Raw genomic sequence first — 27,821 nt, 5'->3', positions numbered from 1 at the left:
AGAAAATTTTTTTTCGGGCCTCAAAAAAAGGCTATACACTGCCTTTTTTACCAAAAATCGACTACACCAAAATTTCTCGGGAAAACACTTTTTCTTATTAATTTTGGTGCGTAGAATCCAAAACAATTCGTACTTTTTCGATCAGACTTCTCAATTAAAAGTTATAGACTGGGAAACCAATTTCGAAAGAAAATTCAAAGGGCTGTAACTTTTGAAATAGTAGCCCAATCTTGGAACTGTTTGAAATTATGGATTCTACATGCACATTCTATAAGAAAATTTTTTTCCGGGTCGATCTGAGACAATTTTTTTTGCGGGCCTCAAAAAAAGGCAGTGTATAACCTTCCTTTTTTACCAAACATCGACTACACCAAAATTTCTCGGGAAAACACTTTCTTATTAATTTTGGCGCGTAGAATCCAAAACAATTCGTACTTTTTCGATTAGATTTTTCAATCAAAAGTGATGGACTAGAAACCAATTTCGAAAGAAAATTCAAAGGGCTGTAACTTTTGAAATAGTAGTCCAATCTTGGAACTGTTTGAAATTATGGATTTTACATTCTACAATACAGTCGCGTTGGTAATCAATATGTCAAGGACCTTTTCCATTTGATAGGTCTGTACTCTTTAGGTCTGCTGAACGACCTTTGGGTATAAACACCACATTAACCTCTCGCCATGTGTTTGGTACTTATGCGAGGTACCTACAAAAAAGAGATAATGCCATCTCCATCAAGTGACTTGAAGGGCTCATTAAACTAATTCTTGGGTGAAGATTGTGGCGGCCTCACTTTTCACTCTAAGAGTGCAGGGGACTTCTAGTTTCAGCTGACGCCACAATTTGGCGAGAGCCTTGAAAGTGAGTGGTTAGTAACAGGCTCGATCTTTTCCATGGTTTCCACTGCTTGAGTGATCTTTGATAGATCCTTTCGTAGACATGAGGCTGCAGAGATAGTATGCCCTCACATTTGCACTATTATAGGACCATTTATTTCGGGATTATAACTAGCAAGTATAGGTACTGACTTTGAGATTTGTTAAATATTCTTCTGGCAACAGGGTATGTTCCTTGAAAGCATTTTGCTATGCAGGCTGTTTAAATGTCCTCTACTGTTTGGTGAATTTTATCACTCAGATCTGATATGATGCGCGCGATTCTGTAGGTGGGGAGACCACCACGTGTACTGTTAATGTTTAGAAATAGTCGCCCACAGGAGAGATAAGTGTTCCTCCTTAAGGACATCCTCCATTGGGGTGAGGGAGGGGTTCTATTGGGCGTCTGTAACTGATTTTTGTTGACTTGCAAATTATGTATTTATACTACATTTCCCATTTTCAAAAAGCTCAAAATCCTCGGTTTAAGAGTAGTTGTGTAATAATAAAACCAACACAATATTTAAATTTTATTGAGTGCAAACTGACATTGTAATAAAGTAAATTATAAAAAATAAATCAAAATTTGTATAACAAAATGTATTTGTAACTACATAGGCATAGAAATAAGGAAACTGTCCGTAAAAGCCATTAAATGAAAATATTTAGTCGGTGCTCCATGGGAATTGACCACTTAATTCTAGTACGATTTCAGCATACACACAGTCCCCTATACAACAACAAAATAACAGCTGCCTCAAATGATGACAATATTATAAAAAAATATGTTCATTGTTAGATTGAATGTGTAATAAGTTAAAAAATAAAATATATATTTGTAACAAAAATGTTATTCTAATAAAAGCAGCTATATAATAATAAATATATTCAAGTATCAAATACCTTACGTAATATCCAACAGTGCATCATTTTGTTAATAGTACATCTTTAAAAAATTCATGCTGAGCGACAAACTTTCATATATTTTACACATACAAAAGCACATACTACACTGATATAAAATATATTAATTTTTATCCGTAACTAATTTTTTGTTAATATTGTGAAGAGTTAATATGCCACAACTGAAAGGACAGACATTAAAAAGCGACCATAAGTAATGTAACAAGCAACAAGTATGTAAACGCATAATCATTATACTAGCACCACCCCAAACCTTTTAAAAATACCACAATTTAGTGACACATTTCATACAATGACCACATTCCAAATGATAAAAAAATATAATCTTCTAATCTGTTACTATTTATATACGACAGCGAATTTTTTTTATTTGCCCTAAAATAGTGTGGCGAGTGGAAACAATTTTTTTTTCAATGATCGGTACACATCATTCGGCCTATTCAAGCAAATTTACTCACAGTACTAATTTATTTCACAAGGTGCATAAAGTAGGAGAAAAAAAGATAGTAAATACAATATACTTATGAAATTAACTTGGTAGTTTAAATTTAGGTGGGAGGTCGTTTTTGCACAAATTTGCCAAATAACTAGCTTTGTTTGCCGAGCCGGATTACGAGAGCTTTTTACAAACCGGCAAACAAACAAGCTTCATTAAGCATAAAGATTAAATTATAATACATAAAAATAAGTTGTGCAAAAGCAATCTCGATTCCTATACTTACATATATATGTATACATACACAATAGTTAGTAAAAGTACAGAAATAAGTGATCAAATGGATTTTCTTAATTTGTGACCATAACCTGAATAAACGATGCCCTTGCCATTTAAATCTCATAATCTAATATCGCACGTTGTGAATATCGTTCGTAAAACTTAGATACAAAAGAAAATTAGTCTTATCTTTCACGAAAAAGTCAACCTTTAAATTCATTTTCAGTCTAACTAGATGTTGATATGTACTTTTTGGTACACCACTTGAGTATATACACAGCCATAGTTGAACATTTAGTCAGATCCAAAAATAAAAAAAATTCAAAAATGAGTTTGTATACATACACATGAACTGTATAATCAGGCAGTGTAACAGAAGTTTCCATTTTAAAACCTAATTAAGGAAACGTGAACTAATTATCGAAAACTTACATTATGTGAAATAATAAAATCTAATTCTCTAACTTATTAACGAAATATATAAACTATATGCTAATCTGACCCTCACCGTTACAATTTATAAGTGACACTCGCACCTTATAAATTACAACACGAAAGTCAAACAAGACTACACATTTAATATTATTATCGTAATTTATTTTGATTTTAGGTGTTAAAAACTACAATTTAAACCTAAAATGGACGAATCGATATCCAAAAAAATCCGTTAACTTAATAACATCATCTTATGGTAAGAATCTGTTTGTGATAACTGTAAACTAATCGAGGTGCGGAACTGTAAATTATACAAACCACACTTAAAGCTTTCTTACCATAAAGATATTCACTAAACGAGAATGCTTAAGCTAAATACCGAAGAATTACAGTAGTACGATGAAATATTTGGTTGCGTATGAGGTGTTAATAAGGCTAGACGTAGGTTGCCGTTGCATTAGTTCGAGAGCCACCGGTAGTAGGAGTCGAGCTTAATTGTTTCATATTACTAGGTACATATTGACCGATGAATGAGCCATCTTCAGTAAAGCGACCTAGTAAAAAATACAACCCTTAATTTACGTACGACAGATCATAATTAGCGGCGCAATTTGTTAATGGCGTTAGTGCTTAAAATAAAACCACAAGAAAATCCTTACACATTAAACTAGTGTCGCAAATCCCTGCGATGTAGTCTCACCGGGCTTCGTTTTACGGCCATATTGGCCAATAAATGAACCGTCTTCATTCATACCCTCTACACAAAATTAAAATAACAAAAATGCATTAATAACCAAAAATAAAATAATAAAAAATATACACAAAAAAATATTCTTCAAAAACCCTGTGAAGTGGTAGATAGCGAGTAAGATAATCACCCTCATGGTAGCAGAACAAACATTGACATTGTACGCTCAATGTATCAATTATTATTGCAACGTCCTGTTTTCATTTTTTTTTAATGCCAAAAATAAGGGTAGCTCTTCTGGGTTGGTAAAAAATGCGCTTAAGTAGCGTAATTTTCGGTTAAAGGAAACGGCAAGCGGGACACCTTGGATATAACATTATTCAAAGTTTGATTAGGAAATCTGGTGGAATAGGCTAATTGACGGATTTTATTTAATTTTAGTAGTAGTTTTACTTTTGCTGTAAACATTGTTCAATAATTAAATAATTGATACATAGAAGGTAAAAAACATGTGGGTAAAGAAATTATTGCGTCTTTTTGGGAATTATTTAGCAGAAGTCTCATATAGGGACTTTATCAAAGTAAAATTTAATTGATTTAGATAAACGATGGCACATGTTCAAAGTTGTAGATATGAAAGTTCGATGTAAGTAACTGTATTGTGTAGTGTGAAATTCACATACGCAACTTTCCAGTTAAGTTATCAGCCGGTGTTTCGAAGTGTTGTTTGTCAGTAAAATTAAGAAGAAGTGATACAGGAATAGTTTCTGATTGCTATCCAAAGTTAGTGTTTACGCAATTAGTTTCAAGTTATAGAAGAGGAGGTGATTTTTCAATTTGAAAGTTGTGTCTTTATTAAAATTAAAGTTTGCATCAGAGCTGCCACAACGACAATCGTCATGGAACCAGTGTTGGTGATTTAAAAAAGAAAGTTTGTGTAAATAAGAAAATTGCTATTGCAAACTCTGCGAATTTGATTTTCACTATATGCGCTGTTTGCTTTTATGAGACCCAGACATGATTAAAATTTCAAAAAAAGATCTCCATAAATAAAAAACATAACATTAGAACTCTCAGCAAAGGAGATCACATTTTTAGTGCTATTGTTCGCACTTTTGCCATCTGTAGCACTACTAGTCCTCTATTTGAAGCTTTTTTTATTGTGGTTTCTTTCTTATACGGTGTAGCACAACCCCGAGGCCCTGCACAATAAAAGATTTTTGGATTGGTCACTTCCTTCTCAAGTTATTGCTGATTCTGTGCGGGAAAAATGCGCTTTCGTTGGTCGGGAGTGACCACGTCTATATTGGTTTAAATATTACCTCTGGTACTGTCATGGTATCCTTTGCAAAAAGGTCATCAAATCTTCGTAATGCTGGGAAAAGCACAGCACTGGCAGATGTTGGAGGGCTTCCAAGCTCATGTTACAAGGCTTCTGAGAGGCATTCCAATCGAGGAGTTGCAGGGTGTCTTTCAGGTAATCGTTTTCGCGAGTTTATTCATGCAAAAGGAAATTATTTTGAAGAATTTTAACCATTTGTAGCAATCTGATCAATAAATCTATTTTTCTTTGAAGATACGCATTACTTTCATAGTGCACCCTGTATAGAAATATTTCAATTTATTAAGTAAATTTGGAGAATTATTTACGAAATAAGCACACAGTTAGTTCGTTTTGTTTGAATTTGTATCTGTGTTGTTTTCCTTTTAGAAATGTTGTTAATGCGTAATTATTGTTTAAATTTGTCGCTTTTGTAATTTCTTCAATTTAGGGTAGGTATATTAGAAAAAAAAAATGGGAGGAAAGTTTCGATTTTCTCCCATTCTATGCTTTTTGGATCAATCAAAATGCTCGAGCAGTTTATCCCGAGCGGAAAAAACGCTCGCGAGCAGTACCAAGCTCTGCTAAAGTACTAGGGTGAGTCAAATGAAACCCGTGCGTGACGAGATGAGATGTCTAGAAATTGACGCGCCTTTGTAAACGAGAATCATGGATCGAGTTTCATTTGACTGCGCCTATTAGTATAAATAGTATAAGCTTACACAAACCTTCTGTTCAATACAGACCCCTCCACCAACTGAAAAATATGGAGAGTAGATCCTATACATAACTATTTTCATAATAACTTTCCCTATATTTCATTATTGATGTAGTACCTAAGGTATACTGGGTCCGGGAACATGATTCACTTTGGAGTGGCTCTAGCGGTGGAAAGAAATTTTGTATAGAACAAGCTTGTCGAAAAAACATTTCCTTTTTGAGATAGCGGCCAAAAACTGAGGACAGTGCCAAAATTTGGACAAAAAGTGCAAAAAAAACAAAGTTCCGAGCCAGTACAGATTCGTGTTGAGTGACCCAAAACGCATAAAGGGTGAGAAAATAATTCTCTGAGAATCCCCTAGCCTAATTTAGATGGTGTTAGCAGTAAGACACATCTTGCCGTTTGTGATAAGGAGTTTTATCAGGCGAAAATTAAATAACGCACGTGTCGTGTTTTATCGTTCGTACTATGATCCATTTCTTCTTAGTCATCCCTAGCAGTAAAGACACTAATAATTATTATAAGACAATTACTTTAATATTCAGTCAAGATCAAATTGTTACCATGCTTCTTTTCGCTAGAAAAAATTAAGAATGGCTCGCTATCCATACTTCACACAATAGACACCACTAAAAACGAAAGACTTCCAAAAAATAAAATACTATCCCAACTGCACATAACCTCAAACTTCTCATTAACTTACCAGTATCTCCCTCTCCATATTCGGCCATAGAATCCGTGTCACTTTCCGGACCTACTTTAGGCTCACTACTCATCGAGGCCCTACCATGAGATTTGTTATCCAAACTGAAACGTATTATATAATGTTCAATCACTCAGTAAACGACACTTACGGTTGGGAATACTCGTGAAAACCGCCTTCGTCCGGATAATCTCTTCTGCCGTTCGCCTGCTCACGTTCGTGCACAGCGTACTTACCGCCACGATTTCTTTTAACAATGCAGACCAGTATGAGAACGAGAAGCAGGAACGCGATGGCGAGCATCATCCCAATGAACCAGCCGGCAGTCGCGACGTTCTCGTGATGCTGTATAATTGGTCCGGTACCGTAAGTGTCGATCTCTTGAGGTTGACTCGGTGTGTAATTAGTGCCATCTGCGGCTACGAGAATGAACTCGTACGTCTGATCTTGTTGCAGTCCCTGCACCATCAAGTAGTCATTGTTTTCTTCCGGACTGGTCGAGATGTAATCAGAATCTCCCTTCTTCTTATACTTGACAAAGAAGTAGGAGCCTGGTTTTCCTTTGAAGTTTGGCAACCATGTCACCTTGATACTTGCCGAATTGTCGTTTGTGGGAATTCGTTGACACGTAAAATCGGGCACTGACGGCCAAGTTGTACCGATCGGTTTGGTTTCACGTTCAATGAAGTACCTATAAAGAACCAAGGTAGTTAAATGTTAAAGAAGGTTAGAGCATACTTTGAGGATTCTCCTGCGTTGGTTAGAGCAGAAACGTATAAGCGATATTTAACACTGGGATGCAGGCCGCCTAATTTTGCACGAAGCTGATCTGGATCTGTAATTTGCTCATGGCGAGGGGTTAATTTTCCTACAGCTGTTTCTTCGACAGTTTCGTAATAAATATTGTAGCCTCTTAGAATGCCATTGGGCTGTTCTGGTTTTTTCCATTCCAAATAAAACGCTGAAGAACCTAACTGGTAGGCTTGTAATGACGATATGGGTCCAGGTACTGAAAACAATTGAAATCACCTAATGTTAAACAAAGAAAATGCAGTACCTCCTTCTGGCATGTCGAAACTTAACGTCTCACTCGGTGGGCCATTGTACTTATCGTTGTAAACATAGACTTGTGCGTAATTTTTACTGAAGGGTACAAAATTGTTCACTAGCGCTTTTGTTGCGTCTCCTTGCACTTGAATTTCACGATGACCAAATCTGTTTTCTGTCCAGGTTTTAATTTTGTATCCTCTGAAATGACCTCTAACGGAACTGAGCGGTACCGGATTCCAGCTGAGTAAAGCGGCAGTCGGTGATTGAACTTTAATTAAGCTAAACTTGTCCGGTGCCATTGTCGGTTGGTCTTCGCCGGAATATCCGATTACTTCCTTTGCAGCTACATTAGATGCACCCATTTCGTTCATCGCAAGTACTTTGACTCTGTACTGTGTAAATGGAGGGGTGTTTTCAATGACCGTATGATCTTGTTGCCAATCCATTATATCTCTGGTTTGGAATTCTTTCTCCCGAATGTCTTCCTTCCAATACACTTTGTAGTGGAATCGCGGCGCGTTGTGTTCAATTTGAGGCATCGGCTGTAAGTAATACTAAACACGGATGTTATCGGTATAAACACTTACAGTCCACGAAATAATCAAATTATCGGGCCGATCTCCTTTTCCCTCCACATTATCGGGATTCCTATGAGGAAGTTCGGCGGAAGTCGTACATACGCCCGAGTGGTCCGATGGTTTCGATTGTCCAATTTTGTTGACCGCAATAACTTGGAAAGTGTAATTAGCCCAGGGACTCATGGGAACCTATTGTGCGTTACATGGAGTCATTTTACGTTTTGAAAACAATTTTGCCTTACATTGTAACTCATGTCGCCCGGTGGGATTTTACTATTCATCTCGTCCCATTTGTTAGGCGTAAAACTTGTGTTGTACTTTATTATGTATCGCAAAATTGGGGCTCGATTGTCACCCATGGGCATCCAATTAATTGTCGCATCCTTTGCGTTGCATATAATTCCTTTCATTTGGGGTTGATTCGGTACTTCTAAAATGCAAAATTTTAGCTAAATTTAAGTGCATGAGTTTACACTTTACATATGGCGATTGCTAAATGAAAATGTACACTTCATGAAAATGGAGAAGCAATTTTGATTTTACTTCAAATACGATTAATACCTGAGATGTTCAATATTTGATAGAAAAATAGTCAAGTGCAAACGAAATTCTCTAAAAATTCATTTACTTCTAATACTGAATAATGTGAATGAAATTTAAAAATTGAATGTACCATGGGTCCTGCAGTGTATTTCAGCTGTTTTTATTTTAAAAACAGAGATTTGCGGTTTTCGTGAGCCTGTGTCACCTGAAACAGAACCAATCTAGCTACGTTTGTTTCCGAGATATACGGATATAGGGTTTCTGCAATGTTAACATACCATACTAACATGTAAGATAGAAAAGGTACTGCTTGTTTTAGATATTTTTACGTAGAATCCAGTGGCGTAATCAAAAAAATTTTTGGACCACCGTTTCAGAGGTTTGATCCACAGTTGGTATTTTTTAAATGCAACACCCTGTATATCTTAACGTCAATTTTTCTGAATTTTTTTCCTGATTACAGTGATGTATCACAATATATTATTTATTATTTTTTTTTTAATGGGATATTATATTATATTTATTAATTTAACAAAAGGTTACAACATTAACATATTGCAAATAAAATTGTTTAAAAACATTTAAAAAATAAATAAAAAAAATATTTAAATTTTAGCCACTACCCAAAAATAAAAACCTTATTTTTTAGCGTTTTTAAATAGTAGGCTATGGGTTCACGGAGATATTTTTTTGTTTATTCTACCCATGCTAACTAAAGCCAATCAATAAAAATTACGGTAGAAGCAAGTCATTTCAATTTCTGTCAAATCTCAGAAACGGCGGTCCAAAAACTACGCCACTGGATTCTAAGTAAAAATATCTAAAAAAAGGTACTTTTTACCTTTTTTCCATCTTACATGACAACGTTCCAAAAAGTCAAACTTTTCGTTTTCACCCTGTATCTCAGAAACAAATGTAGCTAGATTCATTCTGTTTGTGGTATTAAAAGTTTCACAAAAAACTGGCACAGGGTCCCGAAACACGCAATTTTGAATGTGTTAATTTTTTGTTTAGAGGTTCGTGATGGTGAAAAATATTGCTATTTTTCATTTCATTAGATTCTGCATGAAAGACAATTGGATTGACATCCTGTAACCACAACAAACATTTTTTACTGATAAGCTAAGGACCCAAAACGTTCGAAAAAGGTTAATAATTTTGGTCCCATTCTTTTATCAGCAACCATATCCATAGAGAGATGGAACTAGTGGTTTTACCCAACTTTTTTCTAAGATCCCTACCCCAGTATGACCTATGTGAATTTGGCCCCCCGATTTAAAGAAGCAAAAAATTTCGTTTTTGAAATATGCGCCCGTTTGCATTTTTGTTTGAGCGCGGCCGGTTTAAAAATTACGATATCTACTTGGGGGGGGGGGGGAAATTTATAACTGTCCCCCAATTTTACAAAGAATTATTTTGCGCTTGAATCGTGGGCCCTCGCCGTTTTTCAGTTACTCCAAATACAAAATTCCATACCTCCCCCCCCCCCATTTTTAAAATTTGACGTTTTTTTTTAGTGATCGTTTGCGCTCCGAATACCTCCATTTGCGCCCTCGCTGTTGTTGAATTATTCCGAATACAAAATTCCATACTGTCCCCCATTTTTCAAATATAACGTGTTTTTCTTGTGATCACGCCCCCGCTGTTTTTCAGTTGGGGCAATAAAAGGAGGTATTCAGGGCGCAACCGATCAGTAGTACTCTTCAAATTTGAAAACGGGGGTAGGGCATTATGGAATTTTATATTTGGAATAACTGAAAAATGGCGGGGGTCAAACGATGGTATTTGGGTCGAAAACATGCGCAAACGATCACAAGAAAAACGTCAAATTTGAAAAGGGGGGGGGGGGCAGTTGGAACTTTGTATTAGAAAAAACGGCGGGGGCGCAAAACATACGCAATAAGTCGCTCTATAAACAAATAATTATTTGTAAAATTGAAGAACAGTTATGAATTTAGCCCCCTCCCCCCCAAATTTGATTCGATCGTAATTTTCAAATCGGCGGCGTGCAAACAAAATGCACTCGTGTAAACGGGCGCATCCATTCCAAATTCAGAATTTTTTTGCTTCATAAAATTTGGGGGCAAAATTCACACAGGTAAAAATTTGATATGTTAGGATTTTTAAACCGGAAAATAACGGAATCGAACCCAGTCTCTGAAAATTAAAGCTCTCCCAACAAAATCCACAAACTGTCATAGGCACATAAAAAAAATTCACTATTTCATAAAGGCTGCCATTTGATAAGTACAATTAATTAAATATAAAAATAACAATGGCAGACGATTATCGCGGTTTCAAAGGTCATGGCAGACATTTTTTAAATTGATAAAAATTATGAAATTTCAAAAGTATTTTGTAAAATCTGTTTATTATGTTGTTTATTACAGTGTTAGAAGCCTATCACAGCAGATTTTTTTTCCGTTCTCAGCAGACAGCAAAACTTTACCCACTTCCCGAGCATATGTTTATACAGTGCGTTCCAAAATATGATGTCTGCCATGACCTTGGACCGCAATAATCGTCTGGCATTTTTATTTTTATATCTAATTAATTGTATATTTTGAGCTTATCACATGGCAGCCTTAGTTAGTGACGTTTTCATAACTGGCGCATCTGAGGTAGCTCTAGGGCTTCTCTAACTTAGCGAGATCCTAGCTCATGGGTGGTAGGCCTAAGGGACTCGCTGAGCAAAATTTCAGATTTTATTTTTTATCTTTGGCCTTTACTTTTGAGTGGGCGGAGTTTGAGCCAAGGCTGCTCTACCAACCCCGCCCACTATACATTTATAAACATCCATGCCCGAACCAGGGACACTTAGTACTGCAGTCAAGCTTCAACTCAACTGCGCTAGACAGGTTGCCTGGCGAATCTTGTGGTTGGGATTTTAGCACATTTTTTCATAGTGAAAAAGACAACTCCCGAAAACCTAAGAAGCTCCATTCTTCTATATGTTATGGTTGCTTAAATAAACCCAAGAACAAAGAACAAATTTGGAACCATTGGAGGATTTAGGAACTTCCCAAACAGTCCTTTGCTTATTTCAAAAAATAATGCTTGTAGTTTATTTATTTATTTGACATTAGTAACTTTTTGCTTACTAATCGACACTATTGAGAAAATGGTCTCTTTTATTTGTATTTAAATTTGTATATGTAGTTATGTATCGATATAGGTACCATTTTACCTCAAGACGTCACGTGAATTTCAAAATGGCAATAAAAGACCGTCACCGTGATTTTAAATGCTAGTAAATGGAAACATTTATTCCTTGCCTTGAACTATAAGAATAGCAGAGGCTTCAGCTTGATCCAAACGTGTTCTTGCAACGCACGTGTAGTTGCCGGAGTCCAATTCACGTGTTTGGGTTATAGTGAGAGAGAAATCAGAGGATTTAACAAAACGAGGTTGTGCATCGGAATCGATCTGCTGTCCGTTTCTTAACCATATAATTTCTAACTTAAGATTATTATCGTGCTTCGGGTTACAACGGAATGTTGCAGGTAATTTGGATTTCACTTCGTAGTCCTCTGGACCGTCGCGAATTTCCGTATGACCTACCGGGAATATTGATGTTGAGGAGGAAAAACGAAAAAATGCTTAGTTTACCTCTAACAATAAACTTGCACGTTGCATTCGCTTTACCAAACTTATTCTCAGCATAACACAGATAGTCTCCACTATCCTCAAACTGAACGTTAGATATATGCAAGTCTCCGCTGTCCAATACTTTGTAACGACCACCCGTAAGAGCTTTACCATTATGAATCCATTTAACTTCTGGTTTTGGTGCACCATACACCTTGCAAGTCATATTTACATCTTTCCCATCTACTGCCTCCAACTCCTTGGTCGCTTCGGAAATCTCAGGTGCCAATGCTACGCGAGTTTTACAAAATAAATCAAAAAACTTCAAAATAACATACCCAACACGTTGATATATACGTCCTTATAAATATAACCTAAAGAGTTAGTCGCGTTGCAACCATAATTGCCGGTGTCCTTCTTACTGACTCGTTCGATGATAATACTGTTCGGTCCAACTCGTCGTCTTGGATTAGGAGGAGCCTCCGCGATCGGTTTACCATTATGAATCCACTTAATTTGAGGCTCGGGAACTCCGGACGCGGCACAACGAAACTCGACCGTTTCATCATCCGCCGCAGTAATAAATTCCGGCTCCTCGGTGAAGTATGGAACCGCTAAATTGGCAATATTAAAAATTCGCAATTTGCAAATTTTTGTTATAATAGAATGAATAGAACAGTGAGAAGATTCAAGTCCACCAAGCAGTTGTTGCATAGTGAAGCCTTTATACAAGGTTTGTCATTTATGACGTTATTTACATCCAGTTTAATGGAAAGGAGGTGACGTTTCCTGAATTTGTGTGTGAATATGGCAAAATTTTTACGATGAGAAAAACTAAGTAACTAAAATTTTTTTCATTTAATTGTTTGTCGGACGCCTGCGTGCGTGGTATGTGTAAAAATAAGCTCTGAATGCTTTTTCTTCCAGCATTGTCATTTTAATTTGTTTTGAGAAATAAATTTTTGTCTTTGTCAATTAACTGTGTGTTAAATCGAACCCATTGTATGACCCGGATAGAGTTTTCATGTTAAATTTTTGCTTTCATGCCCAACAACTGCCAGGTATTGGAACCGTGACGTAGAAATCAAGGATCTTGAAGTTTTATTTGACTGCTCTGTTATTTAAGAACAAAAGAGGTACTCAGTAGTTACCACTCTTACTACTTCAAGCTGTTAGTGTAAGTACTAACCAAGTGTACTGCATATTGGGTACTTTATTTGTTTACTCTTTACTTCCAAATTATGAAGTATTCTATGTTTCGAAAATACTGGTACTTCAGTACACTTTTGTGGTACTTACAACAGCACTGATAATACCTTAGTGAGTCAGTTGAATGGCGCAATAAAATCGAAAGACAGAAACTGCATTCTTGTAACGACAATCAAGAGCTATCTATGTACATAGAAGTGGTTTCACTGTTCTATTCTTGACTACGATTTAATACATACCTAACACCTCCAAATTGATGGAGTACGATTTCGCTTCGCCTACTCCATTACTTACTTCACACGTGTAGGCACCCTCATCGTCAAAGTCGACTAACTTAATCACCAAGGACTTTCCGTAATTTCCCTGAGTGATACGGTCTGAGGATTGAATGTGCTTCCCATTTTTCGACCATACCGTTTGAGGGAGCGGCCTGGAGATGATTCTTATGGTATATGGCAATGCGAATAAAGGGGTACTTACGTTCCGCCAAATATGCAGAATAATTCGACGCTCTTCCCTCTTAACGCTACTTCATTTTTTCTGGTGACATATTGAAGAACGGGCGTGTGTTTGTTAGATGAGGGCGAGATGCCCGACGCAAGTACGTTTAAAAGTACCCTATTACCTAATTTGTACACTAATTTAGTTGCCGAAGAAGCTGCACAGGCGTACATAAAGTTGTCACTCGCATCTTCTCTGGTGAGATTGGAAAACCACAGATTTCCTTCCGGATCTAGAGTCATTCGAGAGTTGTTTATGGACTTAAAACCGTCGGCCGTATATTGGATCATCCAATAAACTTTCGGTTTAGGCCATCCGTCGGGTGGTTGGCAGGTTAATTTGAATGGTTCCCCTTCGTTGCCCGTTACAGGTAGGGGCGGCGTATTTTTAAAGGAATTTAATTCTGCTCGCCGCATGAATACAGAGTTCGAAGTTGCAACACCCCATTCGTTCTCAGCGAAACACTGATATTGACCGATATCATCGTTTGCCGGTTTTGTTATTGACAAGGTGCCTCGACCCGATTGCTGTGATATGCGATCGTCGTACGTTTGCCAGTCAAAATTCTTTCCGTTCTTGATCCACCTATACTTTGGCGCAGGTTCACCTATCGCTTCGCATTCGATATAAAAGGGTTTGTCATTTTCGTCATCGCCGGAGCCTACTTGGAAAAGTACTTCGTCGGTCGGTGGTTGCTTTACGATTCTAGGAGGCGAGGGAACTACAAATTGAGGCATTCGCGATTTTATACTTTTGTATGGGATATGTACTCACTTTCTCTTGCATAAAATATGGGTAGAATTGCCAACAAAAATGTGATAACTTGAATCAACATGGTGGAAAACTGTTACAAACTACCTAAAAGAAAACACTGCATGCATTAGTCGCTCTTTCTGTTGTAATGATCGCAAATTAATTAACTTTGTTTATTGGCCACATAGTTTGATAGGAGATAAATCAACAGTAACATCCTGGATAAGATAAATGTTGAGGATAAAATACACTACTGAAAGAAAAGGTGATAATTTAAAATGGCTCAACAGGTCAAATCCTTTTTCCAAGGAGTAAACAACCAGCAAATAGTTTTGCCAAAAAAGTGGCAGTATATGCCAAAATTCCTGATATTGCTGTACTGCCAGAACATACCTTACCAAATTTACTGCTACTTGAGTTGTCATTTTCAGTCAAGGTTTCGGTACCCGCTTCATGTTTGTATGCACCGGCAACTCAGTACTCACTAAACCGCGCTTAAATTATCGCTTGTATTGCTATCTGTCCGTCCATGTGCACGATAACTGTTCTTAAGACATAAGAAAGTTCACTATCTGCCCCGGAAACTTTTATAATTCTTGTTACCTGCGCCAGTAAACCTCAAGCAACAATGCAGAAGAATTTAAAAAAATTGCGCATGCGCAACCCAACTTTGTAATTGCGCAATCCATTTTTTTGGGTTAAGATTGAAATTTTGTATGTAGGCACCTCGAATAAAAGTAAAAATAAAGCCCAATCAACCTCTTACCCATCCTGTGTGTGGAGAGTCGTTCCATACCCCTCTGAATTAATTTGAATCAACGTGAACTAACGTGAATTAATTTGAATTAACGTGAATTAATTTGAATTAACGTGAATTACGTTTGAATTAACGTGAATTAATTTGAATTACCGTGAATTAATTTGAATTAACGCGAATTCTTCTGAATTGAGCTGAATTAATTTGAATTTGTTTGCATTTTTACCAGGTGAATATTTCAAAACCGAACATAGGCAATTAACATAGGAAAAATGTTTTCTGCAGATCGTTACTCCCCATATTAACTTAGAGGGTTCATAATAACACAAATCGAATGATGATTTTTTGTCTCATCTTATGATATACAAATTAGTTCATTTTCAGCTGTATTTCTCGATATCTTATCAAAAATTCGGCAATAAATCCATATTAGCAAAATCATGTTAAGCCATGGAAATTGTCTAAAGAATTGAAGTAGCTTTTGACACAGACGGAATGGGACGCTCATTAAAATGCACGGAAAACAAATATCGCGTACTAGAGTAACTATTTCCGCTGTAAACGTTGTTTATTATAAGTACTTTGTCCTCAGTGAAATACATAGTTGTCATAAACTGATATACAGGGTGGCCCACTGGAAACAGCCAATGCCAATTTTGCCAACTTAACGACAGTTTTGTCAGAAACGCTCGAACACGTAAATTTTAGTTTTGAGGGGGACACCTAAATTAAATAATACTACTTTCATACCCTTAACCCTGAGAAGGGGGTGAATTGCACCCCAAAAATTTTAAATAGGAAGGGGTAGTAAATGTTAGATAGGTCAAAAGGAATGTTCATTATGTTTTCAAAACTGTTTTTATTTTTCAAATCCGATCAGTAGTTCCAGACCAAACTCGATTTACATGGATTTGCAGAACCGTTTTAAATAATAATAATAATAATATTGTTTATTAAGTAGGCGTTGAAGTTGAAATAATTGAAATCTTGTGTCAGAAAAGAACATCTGACATAAGTGCAATAAGTGCACAAGCAAGGACGCTCCTCAATGTTATTCAGTTATGTGAATTAACGTGAATTAATTTAAATTAACGTAAATTAATTTGAATTAACGTGAATTAATTTGAATTAAGGAGAATTAATTTGAATTACCCTGAATTAATTTTGAATCAAGGTGAATTAATTTAAATTAATGGGAATTAATTTGAATTAACGTGAATTAATTTGAATTAACGTGAATTAATTTGAATTTGAAACCAAAAATTGTACTTGTTTCCCCCTAGGGTACAGCTGTTAGAAGCATCCAATACGGCATCGCAGACCAGCTACCTCGTCCGGCTGTCGTGGTCAAGGACTTTGCACTAGGTAGAACGGCGCCGTCCTGGCCCTGGTCTTGGCCTCGGTGTTGACTTAAGTGCCACAACCAAGAAAAGTTGACCACATTTTAAAAAATCTAAGCCCAATGTGGGACAGCTTACGCCAACGATGATCAGTAAGCGAACTATGGTGCTCAAGGGAACTCCAGTTTAAAAAAAAACCTTCCTGCCGTATGGAGCTCGGTGGGCAAGTGACCGACTTTTCTCCAATATTCGTGAGACCAGCATCGAAGAACCTGATATGAAAGAACAGAGAGTGTTGCCCCTCTAAGCGCGCCAACCTCACTCACGCGGACCCACTTAGTGCTCCGCCAGAATCAGAGGCAGCAGTTGCCTCAACCAGTGCGGAGTCACCAAGTCCAGATGAGGCTGCAAAGTATGCTGGGCGAGACTATGGCCAAAATCCAGCTGAAGCCATGAGAACAAGGTAACTCCGACAAAGAGAAGAGAAAGTCCCGGTCTGACGACACATCTGAGGCTGCCCACAGAACCTCATAGCAGTGGTGCCTAGCATCAAGCCGTGGAAAGGTGCAACACTAAGAGCTGTCAATGAGAAAGAAATTCCAAAGGCGCCATCCTGATAGGAGACGCCAGAATGAGTGCGTACAGGCTACATGGCATGATTCAGTGACTAAATATCTCATCGCCAGTCAAGATTGCAATCAGATATACCGAAAATCTAGTTTAAATTCAAAAAGTCATACGTAGTCCACCTACGAGGTCCCAATGACTCTCGATGGTAAAGCATAAATCCCAAAGTGAGAAAATCAACAAACATAAAGCCAGGAACCTACTGTAGCGAATTTCTAGAGCGATATCAAGGCGCCATTAGCCACCGGCGATAACGAATGAGAGTGGCGTAACAAAATCAAATTTTGATGCCTATAAAAAAAATTTCATTGATTTTGTTCTGAACTTTTATTCGTATAAGGTGACACAAAAAAAAACTTTTCAGCTTCACTTTTACCAAAGTCTTCCCCCAAAAAGGGGTTACAAGATTTTAGATCGATGTAACAATTTAATTATTATAAATCCTTATCTATTAATTTAAACCTTGCTTAATCGGCATTACCACTGGAGACACTGTTCTTGACCCACACTATATTTTGATGTGCCGATGTAGATTAAGCAAAAATTCCATCTACATACGGTGTAGGATAAGCGTCTCGTTCGTGACTACATTCAAATTAAATTGGTTGTCATATTGCGGATCTATAAATGTAAGCGCAGTGATGGAAAGAATGTCGAATGAGCATAAAAATATCTTTCAAAATTGAGGAAAGGGCAAGAAAATAAGACAAAATATATATTAAATTCCTTTGAGACACAAAGTTGGGTTCCAGGCGAGACATACCGTCAATTCTGTGATAAGACATTTAAATAAACCAAGGGTAGCTGTCAGGGCGTTTTCTTATTTGATACAGTTCCATCTGTGTGAAATCAATAACATTTATTAACGCAACCCACAGGAGTCTTAGGAAGCCTTCACAGGACTTGTTCTGAACCACCTGATTAGGAGTCTATTCTGCTTCAAAACCGAAATTGTCACACCCTCCTAACCAAACCTTTTACTAAAGTCGTTCCGAAACTGAAGAAAAATCTGACTGAAGGAATGTAGAATTTGGTCCACGCATGCGCAAAGCCAATTTTTCATACACACTTACCTGAACATCCTGTACAATGTTACATAACCTGCAATTCTATCCGAATGTTTCAATTCAACAAACAAATTCTTTGTTTTCGTTCACCCTGTTAAAAGCTAATAAATTCGAAAATAGCATCGTTCTCAATGCTGAGATCTCAAACCGTCAGACGAACGGAATGTACGCAGGTATTTTTCACGTAAAATAAGCGAAAAAGTACGTTTAAAAAGCGGTGTGCATTTACACGTACCAAGAATTGCAATTTTATGAAATTTTCAAAAACTAATTTTGGATTCGTTTGTTCATAATCAAATGTCTCCAGATAAATAACAAAATTCATTGCAATGAGATTTTTAGAAAATTCCGAAAGCTCTCTAGCGAAAGGTCATACGGATCTTGAAACTTGGTGATACAGGTTCCGGCTGGTTCAAGTAAAAACAATATGAAATTTGGGATCAAAAGAGTCAAAGGTCCAAATTTTATTAATTAATATGAATTTTGCTTTATTTGTTATTAATATCAAAAATTGTTATCAAGCAAATTTATTTAAAATTGTACACCAATATCTAATAAACAATTAACTCTTTTGTTATCAAAAATTTGATAACCTTTCGGTTTCCCAACTTACCTATGTGTTGCAGCATTTTGGTGATACACTTGACAAAATAAACAACATTGAAGAGTGCTAAATAATAAATGCGTAATAACCTTGATTTTTTCTTGGCAATAATCTTCCGATATTATAACAAAGGCAAAATTCATATTATTTGACACTCGATTTGACATACCTTGTACACAACTAAAAAAATGTGATATCTGACAGTTTCAGTTTAGGTTTCAGGCCATCCAGAACTTTTTATGGAAAAAAAATATTTGGTCGCTTAAAATAAAGGGGAAAATCAAAAAAATGTCACTTTCAGAATGGCCCTAATTTTCTCAATTAAAAGATAGCTTTCATTACATATAGCACACCAGAGATGGTAAAAAACAAAATTAAAAAAAATGTTCAACACATTTATAAATACAAAAAAATTGAAATTTTTTAAACCTTTTTCTGAATGTATTCGAATTAATATTAATTTTTTTATTGTGTTAATCGAGGTGTTAATGTTAGATTTTTGAAAAGAGAATTCGAAATGCTATCTTTTAAAATAAAATATACAGGGTGTACTATTAAAAAAAATTAGGGCAACTTTTTTACTCGACCCGATATATGTACTTTCGTATTTTGAAAATGAAAAAAATTCAGAATGACCCTATATTTTATTAATAAAAAAAGATACAGAAAAATGCATGTCATACAAAAGTTTGTTTATAATGATTGTTGAATAATCTGCGGTTTTCAAAATAAGTAGGTACATGAAGTTATCCGATCAAACTTCTATTTTTTTTTAATGGAACACCTTGTATATTCAACAAAATTTGGGAATTTCTTGAATCGATATTAATTTTTTTATTTTTGTTAATGTTATATTTTTAAAAAGAGAATTCAAATTTTAGATTAAAATACATATACAGGGTGTACCATGAAAAAAATGAGATTAGGCCAGACAACTTTTTATCCGCCCCATCTATGTAGATACTTATTTTGAAAATAACTATATTTTCTTAATACAAAAAAACGTGTTATACAAAAGTTTCTTTATAATAATTGTTGAATAATCTGCGGCTTTGAAAAAAAGTACATGAAGTTATCAGATCTAACCTCATTTTTTTAATGGAACACCCTGTATATCTTAGCTTAGGAACAGCATATTAAATTCATTAAATATATCATACTAGGGATGATATAAAAAAAATTCAAGCGATTTAAAACAATTAAATAGATCCAAAAACATTTTTTTAATACAAAAAATGTAGAAATTTTTTAAACCTTTTTTGAATCAATATTGTTTTTTTTTTAATTTTTGTTAATATTGTATTTTTGAGAAGAGAATTTAATATGCTATTTTTTAAATTAAAATATACAGAGTATGCCATTTTTTCACCCGGCCCCATACATGTACTTATTTTGAAAATAAAAAATTGTCCATTCCAGAATGACCCTATATGTATTTTCTTAATTAATGAGCCATACAAAAGTTTCTTTATAATGATTGTTGAATAACAATCTACGGTTTTCACATACGTAAGTTATCAACCTAACCCCATTTTTTCTAAATGGACACCCTGTATATTTTAGTTTAAAAAGATGGCATATTAAATTCAATAAAGATAGCAAACCAAGGATGGTATAAGAAACACTCAAGCGATTCAAAAAATTTAAAAAAGGTTCAAGTGGTTAAAAAGTAACAAAATTTCGAAATTAACTTTTTTTTTAATCGAAATTAATTTTTTTTAAATTTTTGTTAATGCTATATTTTTGAAGAGAATTTAATATGCTATTGTACCTACCAAATTCTGTATCGTTTGAGAGTTGTGCGCACAAACGGACCGACGAACATTTCAGAAATAGATGGAACCTCGTAAAGCAAACAATTTAGGGCGAAGTTGCGCCATTAGGGGGTAGGGTGGATTTAGATTAGGTACATGATTGTTGTTGGGATAAATAAAAAATGAAATATAGCAAACAAGCTCCTGTGTATGGCTATAGCATGTGCAAAACCAAATTTTGAACCTGGTGAAGGGTTGAGTGGAAGAGCAGATACGGATGATGTCCCTGTCTGAACTTCGCCATTTAGACAGGCTCTGTATAGAAATTGGCTAATATGGTCATTTATTATTATTATTATTTGCTTTTATTCCAAGTACCTATGTATCAAATTTCATTTAAATCCCTCCATAACTAAAAAAGTTGGCACTGCGCATGCGAAAAACCAAATTTTGAAACTGTCGTTAGATTTGCTTTTATTCGAAGCGCCCATGTCGATGTCACTAGGCCACACAGACGGCTGTTGATGCGATCTGAAAACGTTTGTACCTCGGGAGTACAACCCATACGATAAATAAAGTTATGCCCATATTGAATTTCATGCAATTCGGTTCATAACTAATGGAGATGTTAAAAGGGCTTTCCTTATTTTTTAGCCTACATCACCGAACTCCGATCTACAAATTTGATAGGGGATCCACCTGCAAAATGTCATCGTAATCGGCCCGCTCGTTTTCGAGATATCGTGCTAAGGGACAGACGAACCGACACAGCAAAATGATAAACTCTCTAGGAGCTCGTTAATAAAGTAGGTAACTGCATTGGTTTTTTTCCTTGTTTTTTTTTATCCACATAGGATGGTGCAGATTCATCGCTAATTTTACATTAAACCGTGTCGACACGACGTCCCTTGAGCGGAGCGTATAACGACGGACAGACTAGCAGACGGACTGACTATTTTTCGAGCTATTTTTTATGGCTTTTTTCGGGGATCTAAGCCCATTTACCCACGGTAATCGAGGTCTAGAAAACGATCTATATCAGTAGACAAGCGCTTCCACTTTACGATAAAACGCAAACAGATCGCTTGAACTTTACGCAATAAGAAGTGAATTCATGCCCGTAAATTTGGATGATACATTCTCTACAGTGTAATTGTAATTGGGAAACAGGGATAATTAGCTAATTAACACCTGTCAACCGCAACTTACGTAACGCACTGTATACGGTATAACCCTGTACATTCTTCTAATTGCATACTCGAGAACTCCGAGGTTCCTTCTGGCAATTAAAATTCTTGTGTCCAATCCTGAATGGGAAAGAGCCCTTCACTTTCATTTATTTATTCAGGGGGACGTAAAATAAACACGTCTCGTCTTGGGTAATCGATTTTCATTTTTTTTTAACATCGGGAGAAAAGAACCCTCAAGAATTTAGTTCGACGAGTTTCGTCTCACTGAAAAACCCCCATTTTTCCAATTATTGATTTGTAATGTTGCGGAGAAAAACATCTTGCATGCAATCGATCAATCGGCAAATTTTCTAAAATTCGCTGCATGAATCACGGCTCTGCAGAATTTTTATCGACTGCAGACAATAATTGAGTAATTGATTGAGTAAATGTGGCGCTCGTCCAAAGGACATTAATGAAATTTGTCAAAACAAATTACAGCTGCGATCATCTAATTAGAGCGAATCTTCCCTCAACGTTGCAAACCGGTCAGAGGTTACTGTTAATGACATCACGGGATGACTCATTTCTTATTAAATCCTATCAAAGATTACCAATTTAATTATGATTTCATTCAACTATTTTTTTACGAGGGACAACTGTAAAGACCGAAATCAATTTTTCTATGGAATTATTATAATTCATAACCTGAATGACATCACTTAACCATCAAATAAAATAATAACTTCCTATTGTTTTTGTGACAGCTAGGGAAAACGATGTTTTATCGCACAGCAAAAACAAAAACCTACAAGAATACAGCGGATTGTTGAACCTGACTATGCAAGGTAGCATGGAATTATTGACGTTTAAAAGGTTAAAAAACGGAAAAACATCAGGTTAAAAACCCAAACGAACCGAATTCGAAATCGTTCTAATCTCCCCCCTTACTAAACATAATTTAATTGATAAGAGATGTTATCTCACCTGATAAAATAAGAAGGCAAACCGTTACATATCCATAAACATTTCCACACTTCACAGGCACGGTAGAGCTTATCTAAGGTGCGGTCGCTGCAACTATGTCACTCGTTTAATCGCGGTAAACAACTTGAAAGCGCGTCCTTCGGTGTTGAATGAACATTTGATGCTCGCACCTCTTAATACCATTTACAACGTTGGAATGGAAGATCCATTAAAGTAATGCTAAAGAAACAACAGAATATTCTTAATCTAACACACTTTCGTTTATTGTGGATTTAAACCACCGCATTAACAATAGGCGTGGCAAACATCCAATTGGTTGACCTTTTAGCGACATCTAGCCACTAAAATGTCAATGGACCATCAATTTTAGATGATATCCCATTGGCTCATTTACGAATTCACTGGACGTATGATAGATGACACGTACATCGTTACCTTTATCTTTGAATAAGCATTCTTTTTGAATCTTTGTACAATTGTACATATAGTTGCATTGGATATTTACATATTCAATGATATAAATTTATAAATAAACAAAGGATCCAATATCTGTTCCATATTCACAGATTCTGGATTTAGTCCAGAAGGCTTAGTAATAAAAGAGGCCAAACTTGCAACTAATTCCGAGTAAACTGAATTTTTGTGTGTAGTAATACTGTTGGCCATCATGCATGTTTTTACAATGGCCACACTGGACAACACACCTCTCTTGTGTATTCCAAGGCCTTGAACTCTTAAATTCTGGAAAATTGCGTTGTCTTTCCAGAAACTTTCCTACATGTGAACCCTTACTCCTAGCTATAATATAGCATATAGCAACTTTTATTTATTCATTTCAAAGATAATACTACAATATTATCTATATGTTCATTTAAGTGAATAGACAAAGATAACACTAAATAACGTTGGGCCCCGAAGTGCCTGCCCCCCATATATTGGATACTGCACATATTTTAAATTTCTCATATCAAATAAGTATGGTACCTCTTATATTAATGAGACGCCCAGCTCGTTCGTGATTTTGGACTTTCTGTCCGTCTGTCGGTCCATCCTCCGTCTGTGGACATGATAACTTGCGATCGGTTTCGAATTTTCCAAATGGTAATAAATAGACAATGGCCAAGGGACTAACAGATTAAATGTTGGTCATTTGTACTTTCTGTCCGCCGGTCTGTGTTTGCCCTACTTGGAATAAGCCAATCAGGACTGTAAGTATCACAGGCAGAGCTGGGTACTCGCTCCAAGTGGAGAAAGCGGTTGGAGCACTTTTCGGAGCGGCCGCTTGGTGCTCGATACTCGAGCGTTTACTTAAAGTGCTCGGCGCTCGAGCGCTTTTTTCTGCCCGCGAGCGGTTTTCCGCTCTTGAGCGTTTTTTCCCCTCGCGAGCACTTTTCCCGAGCGTTTGCGATAAACCGCTCGAGCACTTGTAGGAGTGCTCGGAACTCGCAAGCGGTTTCGCGTTGCAAAACAACTCGCGAGCATTTTTGAGAAAATTAGAGCGCTCGTCGCTCGAGCGGTTTTTTAAGACGCTCCACCCAGCTCTGATTCATAGGAGAGTTTGGGAGAGGGGGGGGGGGGTACAAGAGTTGGGCGTCGTTCTAGAATGACCTATCAGGACTGTACCATCAACCTGTAGAACTAAATCAACGTAGTACATTGGTGACTTTTACACTTCCCCTTTTACGGAGTAGGTACATGACGGGTAGTGGAAAGCAAGGAGGATTAATCTTCTGTTCTTCCAGTAAATAAGACAATAATTTCTATTAGATAAAAAAATTCGAATCCCAAAATGAGAAGCACATTTTCGCCGCTAACAGCTGGACAAGAACGTGGGAAACCTCAACTGGGCAGGAAAATACACCACTGAAAAGAAGACGCCCATGTCGGATGATTGCGTCCCTCACCAACCTCGTGTCAATAGAGAAAAAACTGAGCATTTCAATCAATATGGATAGAGTTGCTTGCGCTCATCCGTGTTGTGAGCACAGAAGCTGCAGCACAATGAGGAAGGGAAAGGGCACAGTCCAACAGGAGGAAACGGTAATAAGCCAAGGGGCCTAGGGAGTGCCACCCATACGATACAAAAAAATAAATGATACATGGAATTTTTTACAATGTATATGTTACCGGCAAATTGCGAAATCCGGCAGTTTGCAAAATGCCTATAGGCATTTCTCGAAATGACGATTGCAACAGTCAAAGTGAGAAACGGAGCTGCAGTTCGCACTTTGCCTGCCTCCCTTTGGGGATTTCGCGAAATGCCTAAACATGCATGCAAAGTGCGAAGGCTTCGTAATTTCCCACAGATTGCGGATACAGCGTTGCCATTGGATGGTAAAAGACGCGTGCGATTGCGATGTTATTTAAGTACTCGCCAAATATTGCGCTCACGTTTAGACTGCATTTCATCTATGGGTTTTCTGTTGAGTCAAGCTTTGGATTTACTGTGGAGAATATATCAGATGGGGGAAAGTACTAACGCCACGGTTTTACGTTTGGCACCGCTGTACGCGCAATCTGTGGAAAATATCCGAGCATTCTCACCTTGCCTGAACGTTTAGGCATTTTGCGAAATCCCTAAAGAGAGGCAGGAGAAGTGCGAACTCGAGTTCCATTTATCACATTGCCTGCTGCATTGGTCATTTCGCAAAATGCCGGATTTCGCAGTTTGCCGGTAACATATACATATGGGCATAGAGTCTATGATTTGGGCTATGAGATACCTATACTTAAAAAAAACAAGAGATGGCTATAATAGGCAACCAACTCTACACGCTTTGTTTTAAATGATAATCCGTGTCCAGTGGCGGTCCCCCATTGTCCGTTTTTTTCATCAATTTTGTGTCGATCTCATTTCCATTATGCGAGATTTCTTTTATTTTTTTCCGTGTTAGGACAACGTTCGGGTTTGGGCCCCTCCCTTTACCAAATCCTGGGCGTCACTGTCCGTGTCTGCTATGGAAACAGGAACTTGATTATTTATATCAAATTATGATTAGCTATTAGTCTTTTTTCTATTATTAGCATCAAATTGAAAGAGTTAATTCAACATTCTATGATGCCTAATTAGTAAAGAATCAAAATATCCTTCTGTCACAAAATAGCATTGATTTCCATCAAAGAAAAAATTGTATAATAAAGTCAATGAAACTTTTACTGTACTCTTGCTGAAGGAGCGCAAAATTTCATTCCAATGAGCGCATAATTTACGCTTTTTTGTAGAGGAAAAAACTGATCTCATTGGCGCTTAATTATTGTTACACTAGACACATTATCAAAATCAGAATAACTACATTGTTTTATCATTTATATTTATACATTTTATGGACAAACTGTAAAAAATTTCACAGAATTGCCAATTGAAAGTAACATGAAAACTCAAAAGCACCTACAGTAGGTCTCACAATTGTCGCGTCAACGACCTCTTCACAGTCTAAACCTATAAAGTATATATTACTACCATTTTAGAAGTAGCAGAATACTTACAAGCCTAATTGAGGTCATTTTTCCGTCGCTACCGCCGTTTCAATATTTGCTAAATCTTTTTCAGGAGATTTTAACGTGAACACGACAGGTATTGAAGCTAAATTAGGATTACCATTTTTTTCTAAATGTCTAATCCACGATAGAAGGGAATCTCGTCCTGACGTACCGGTAACACAGACGGCAAAAATGACCCCATCTTCTTGCTCGTGAACTGAAGGAACTGGAACAATGTCTTGCTTCGGCGGAATTCCATAACTAAAGAATGGCACCGATATATTACTAACATCTGAAAATATTGCTTTAGGTATGAAATCTTGCCCTTTCACATTACCGTCTAAATCCACAACAGATCTTGGTGCAATCTTGGCATCGCCTCTCAGAATAAAGTAAGTAATGGGTACATTTTTCATCCAAATCCGGAAACGACCCTCTACATAAATAGGTTGGGAAACGTCATGCTCGCTCAACAATCGACATTGCGTGGGGCTTTGAGCACTAACAATCCAAGTATCCTCAAGTGCTTCTGGTATATCTTTACTCTAAAATTCAGTAATCGTCTAATTGCGACAGTTATTAGTTAAAGCTTACTTGAAAGACACTAATTTGTGTTTGAATATCGACACTTCCAATTCGAGCCACAGCTAATTTAGCTAATTCCAATGTATCATTCGGAAGAGGCTGCGGTACAGGCCACGGAGATAGATTTTTAAACTTGGGCATCCAATACATAATCCTCCAAAGTTTCCGCAACGGATATCCTCTTTTTCCAAATATGTTTAACAGCATAGTCTCAACTTCTTTATCAGGTAAAACAGCTACAAATTTATTCTAGGGAAAGCCTTAATAACAAGAACTATTACCGTTATCTTCCATTTGCTCTAACAAATCTATCGCACACTGCTGCTGCTTCGGGTAATGCATAAATTCCGCTTGGAACATATTGGTAGGTATAAACTTTCCTTTCGGTAGAACGTCAATTAACGCCTTATACACTTCCAAGTCCTTCTCGACGTTAAACTCTTTCATATTCTTCAAGGCTGAATAAATAAACTCTACGTGACCCGTTCGGTGAGTACCTCTGGTTTCGAAAATTTTTATCATTTCGAGGTATGTCTTTTTCGATTTGTTTTCGATACTTTCGAAATTTTCATAGATAACGATGTCCTTAGAGACAGGATCCTTCCTGTGTCCTGTAGAGGTATGGAAATGTGTTTGGGGAAAATTGTTTATAACAAGTAATTTGTGCAACATGCCATATTTACAATAATTTAATATTCCTAATAAAGCTGATTTTCGGATCATTTTTATTTAGGTTAACGTAATTTAAATAGGGAGAAAAGTTAGGTTACGTTGCTAATGGTGAAGCGATTGACGTTGTCAAGTGTACAATTGTCGCTTTTGATAACTTACGATGTGACAACAGCGC

At 36.6% G+C, this 27,821-nt stretch overlaps 2 protein-coding genes across 4 annotated transcripts; both read right to left on the bottom strand.

Annotated features, from left to right (window-relative positions):
• Window positions 1-1,392: 1,392 nt before the first annotated feature.
• LOC116166204 (neuroglian) lies at window positions 1,393-23,200 on the bottom strand. Of its 3 annotated transcripts, XM_031481071.1 has the most exons (15): window positions 22,910-23,200; window positions 14,626-14,709; window positions 13,831-14,572; window positions 13,590-13,780; window positions 12,480-12,755; window positions 12,163-12,432; window positions 11,829-12,110; window positions 8,253-8,440; window positions 8,020-8,199; window positions 7,440-7,974; window positions 7,121-7,391; window positions 6,534-7,073; window positions 6,383-6,486; window positions 3,609-3,706; window positions 1,393-3,503 (listed from the first exon to the last, which is right to left on the bottom strand). In XM_031481071.1, the coding sequence occupies exons 2-14, from the start codon at window positions 14,684-14,686 to the stop codon at window positions 3,612-3,614; spliced, it is 3,735 nt and encodes a 1,244-aa protein (XP_031336931.1). In that variant the 5' UTR covers window positions 14,687-14,709; window positions 22,910-23,200; the 3' UTR covers window positions 1,393-3,503; window positions 3,609-3,611. The 3 variants fall into 3 exon arrangements, with proteins under 3 accessions (XP_031336931.1, XP_031336929.1, XP_031336930.1); XM_031481069.1 differs by lacking the exon at window positions 3,609-3,706; XM_031481070.1 differs by lacking the exon at window positions 3,609-3,706 and having other exon boundaries at window positions 14,626-14,705.
• A 3,003-nt stretch (window positions 23,201-26,203) lies between these two features.
• On the bottom strand, window positions 26,204-27,747 carry LOC116165718 (evolutionarily conserved signaling intermediate in Toll pathway, mitochondrial). The gene is made up of 5 exons (XM_031480382.1): window positions 27,256-27,747; window positions 26,984-27,210; window positions 26,727-26,934; window positions 26,396-26,681; window positions 26,204-26,348 (listed from the first exon to the last, which is right to left on the bottom strand). Exons 1-4 carry the CDS (start codon window positions 27,695-27,697, stop codon window positions 26,410-26,412), a joined length of 1,149 nt encoding a protein of 382 aa, XP_031336242.1. The 5' UTR covers window positions 27,698-27,747; the 3' UTR covers window positions 26,204-26,348; window positions 26,396-26,409.
• Between the last annotated feature and the right edge of the window lie 74 nt (window positions 27,748-27,821).

Source organism: Photinus pyralis, unplaced genomic scaffold (genome assembly GCF_008802855.1).
Source record: "Photinus pyralis isolate 1611_PpyrPB1 unplaced genomic scaffold, Ppyr1.3 Ppyr1.4_LG3a, whole genome shotgun sequence".
Lineage (NCBI taxonomy): Eukaryota > Metazoa > Arthropoda > Insecta > Coleoptera > Lampyridae > Photinus > Photinus pyralis.
This window is presented reverse-complemented; position numbering and strand designations above follow the sequence as displayed.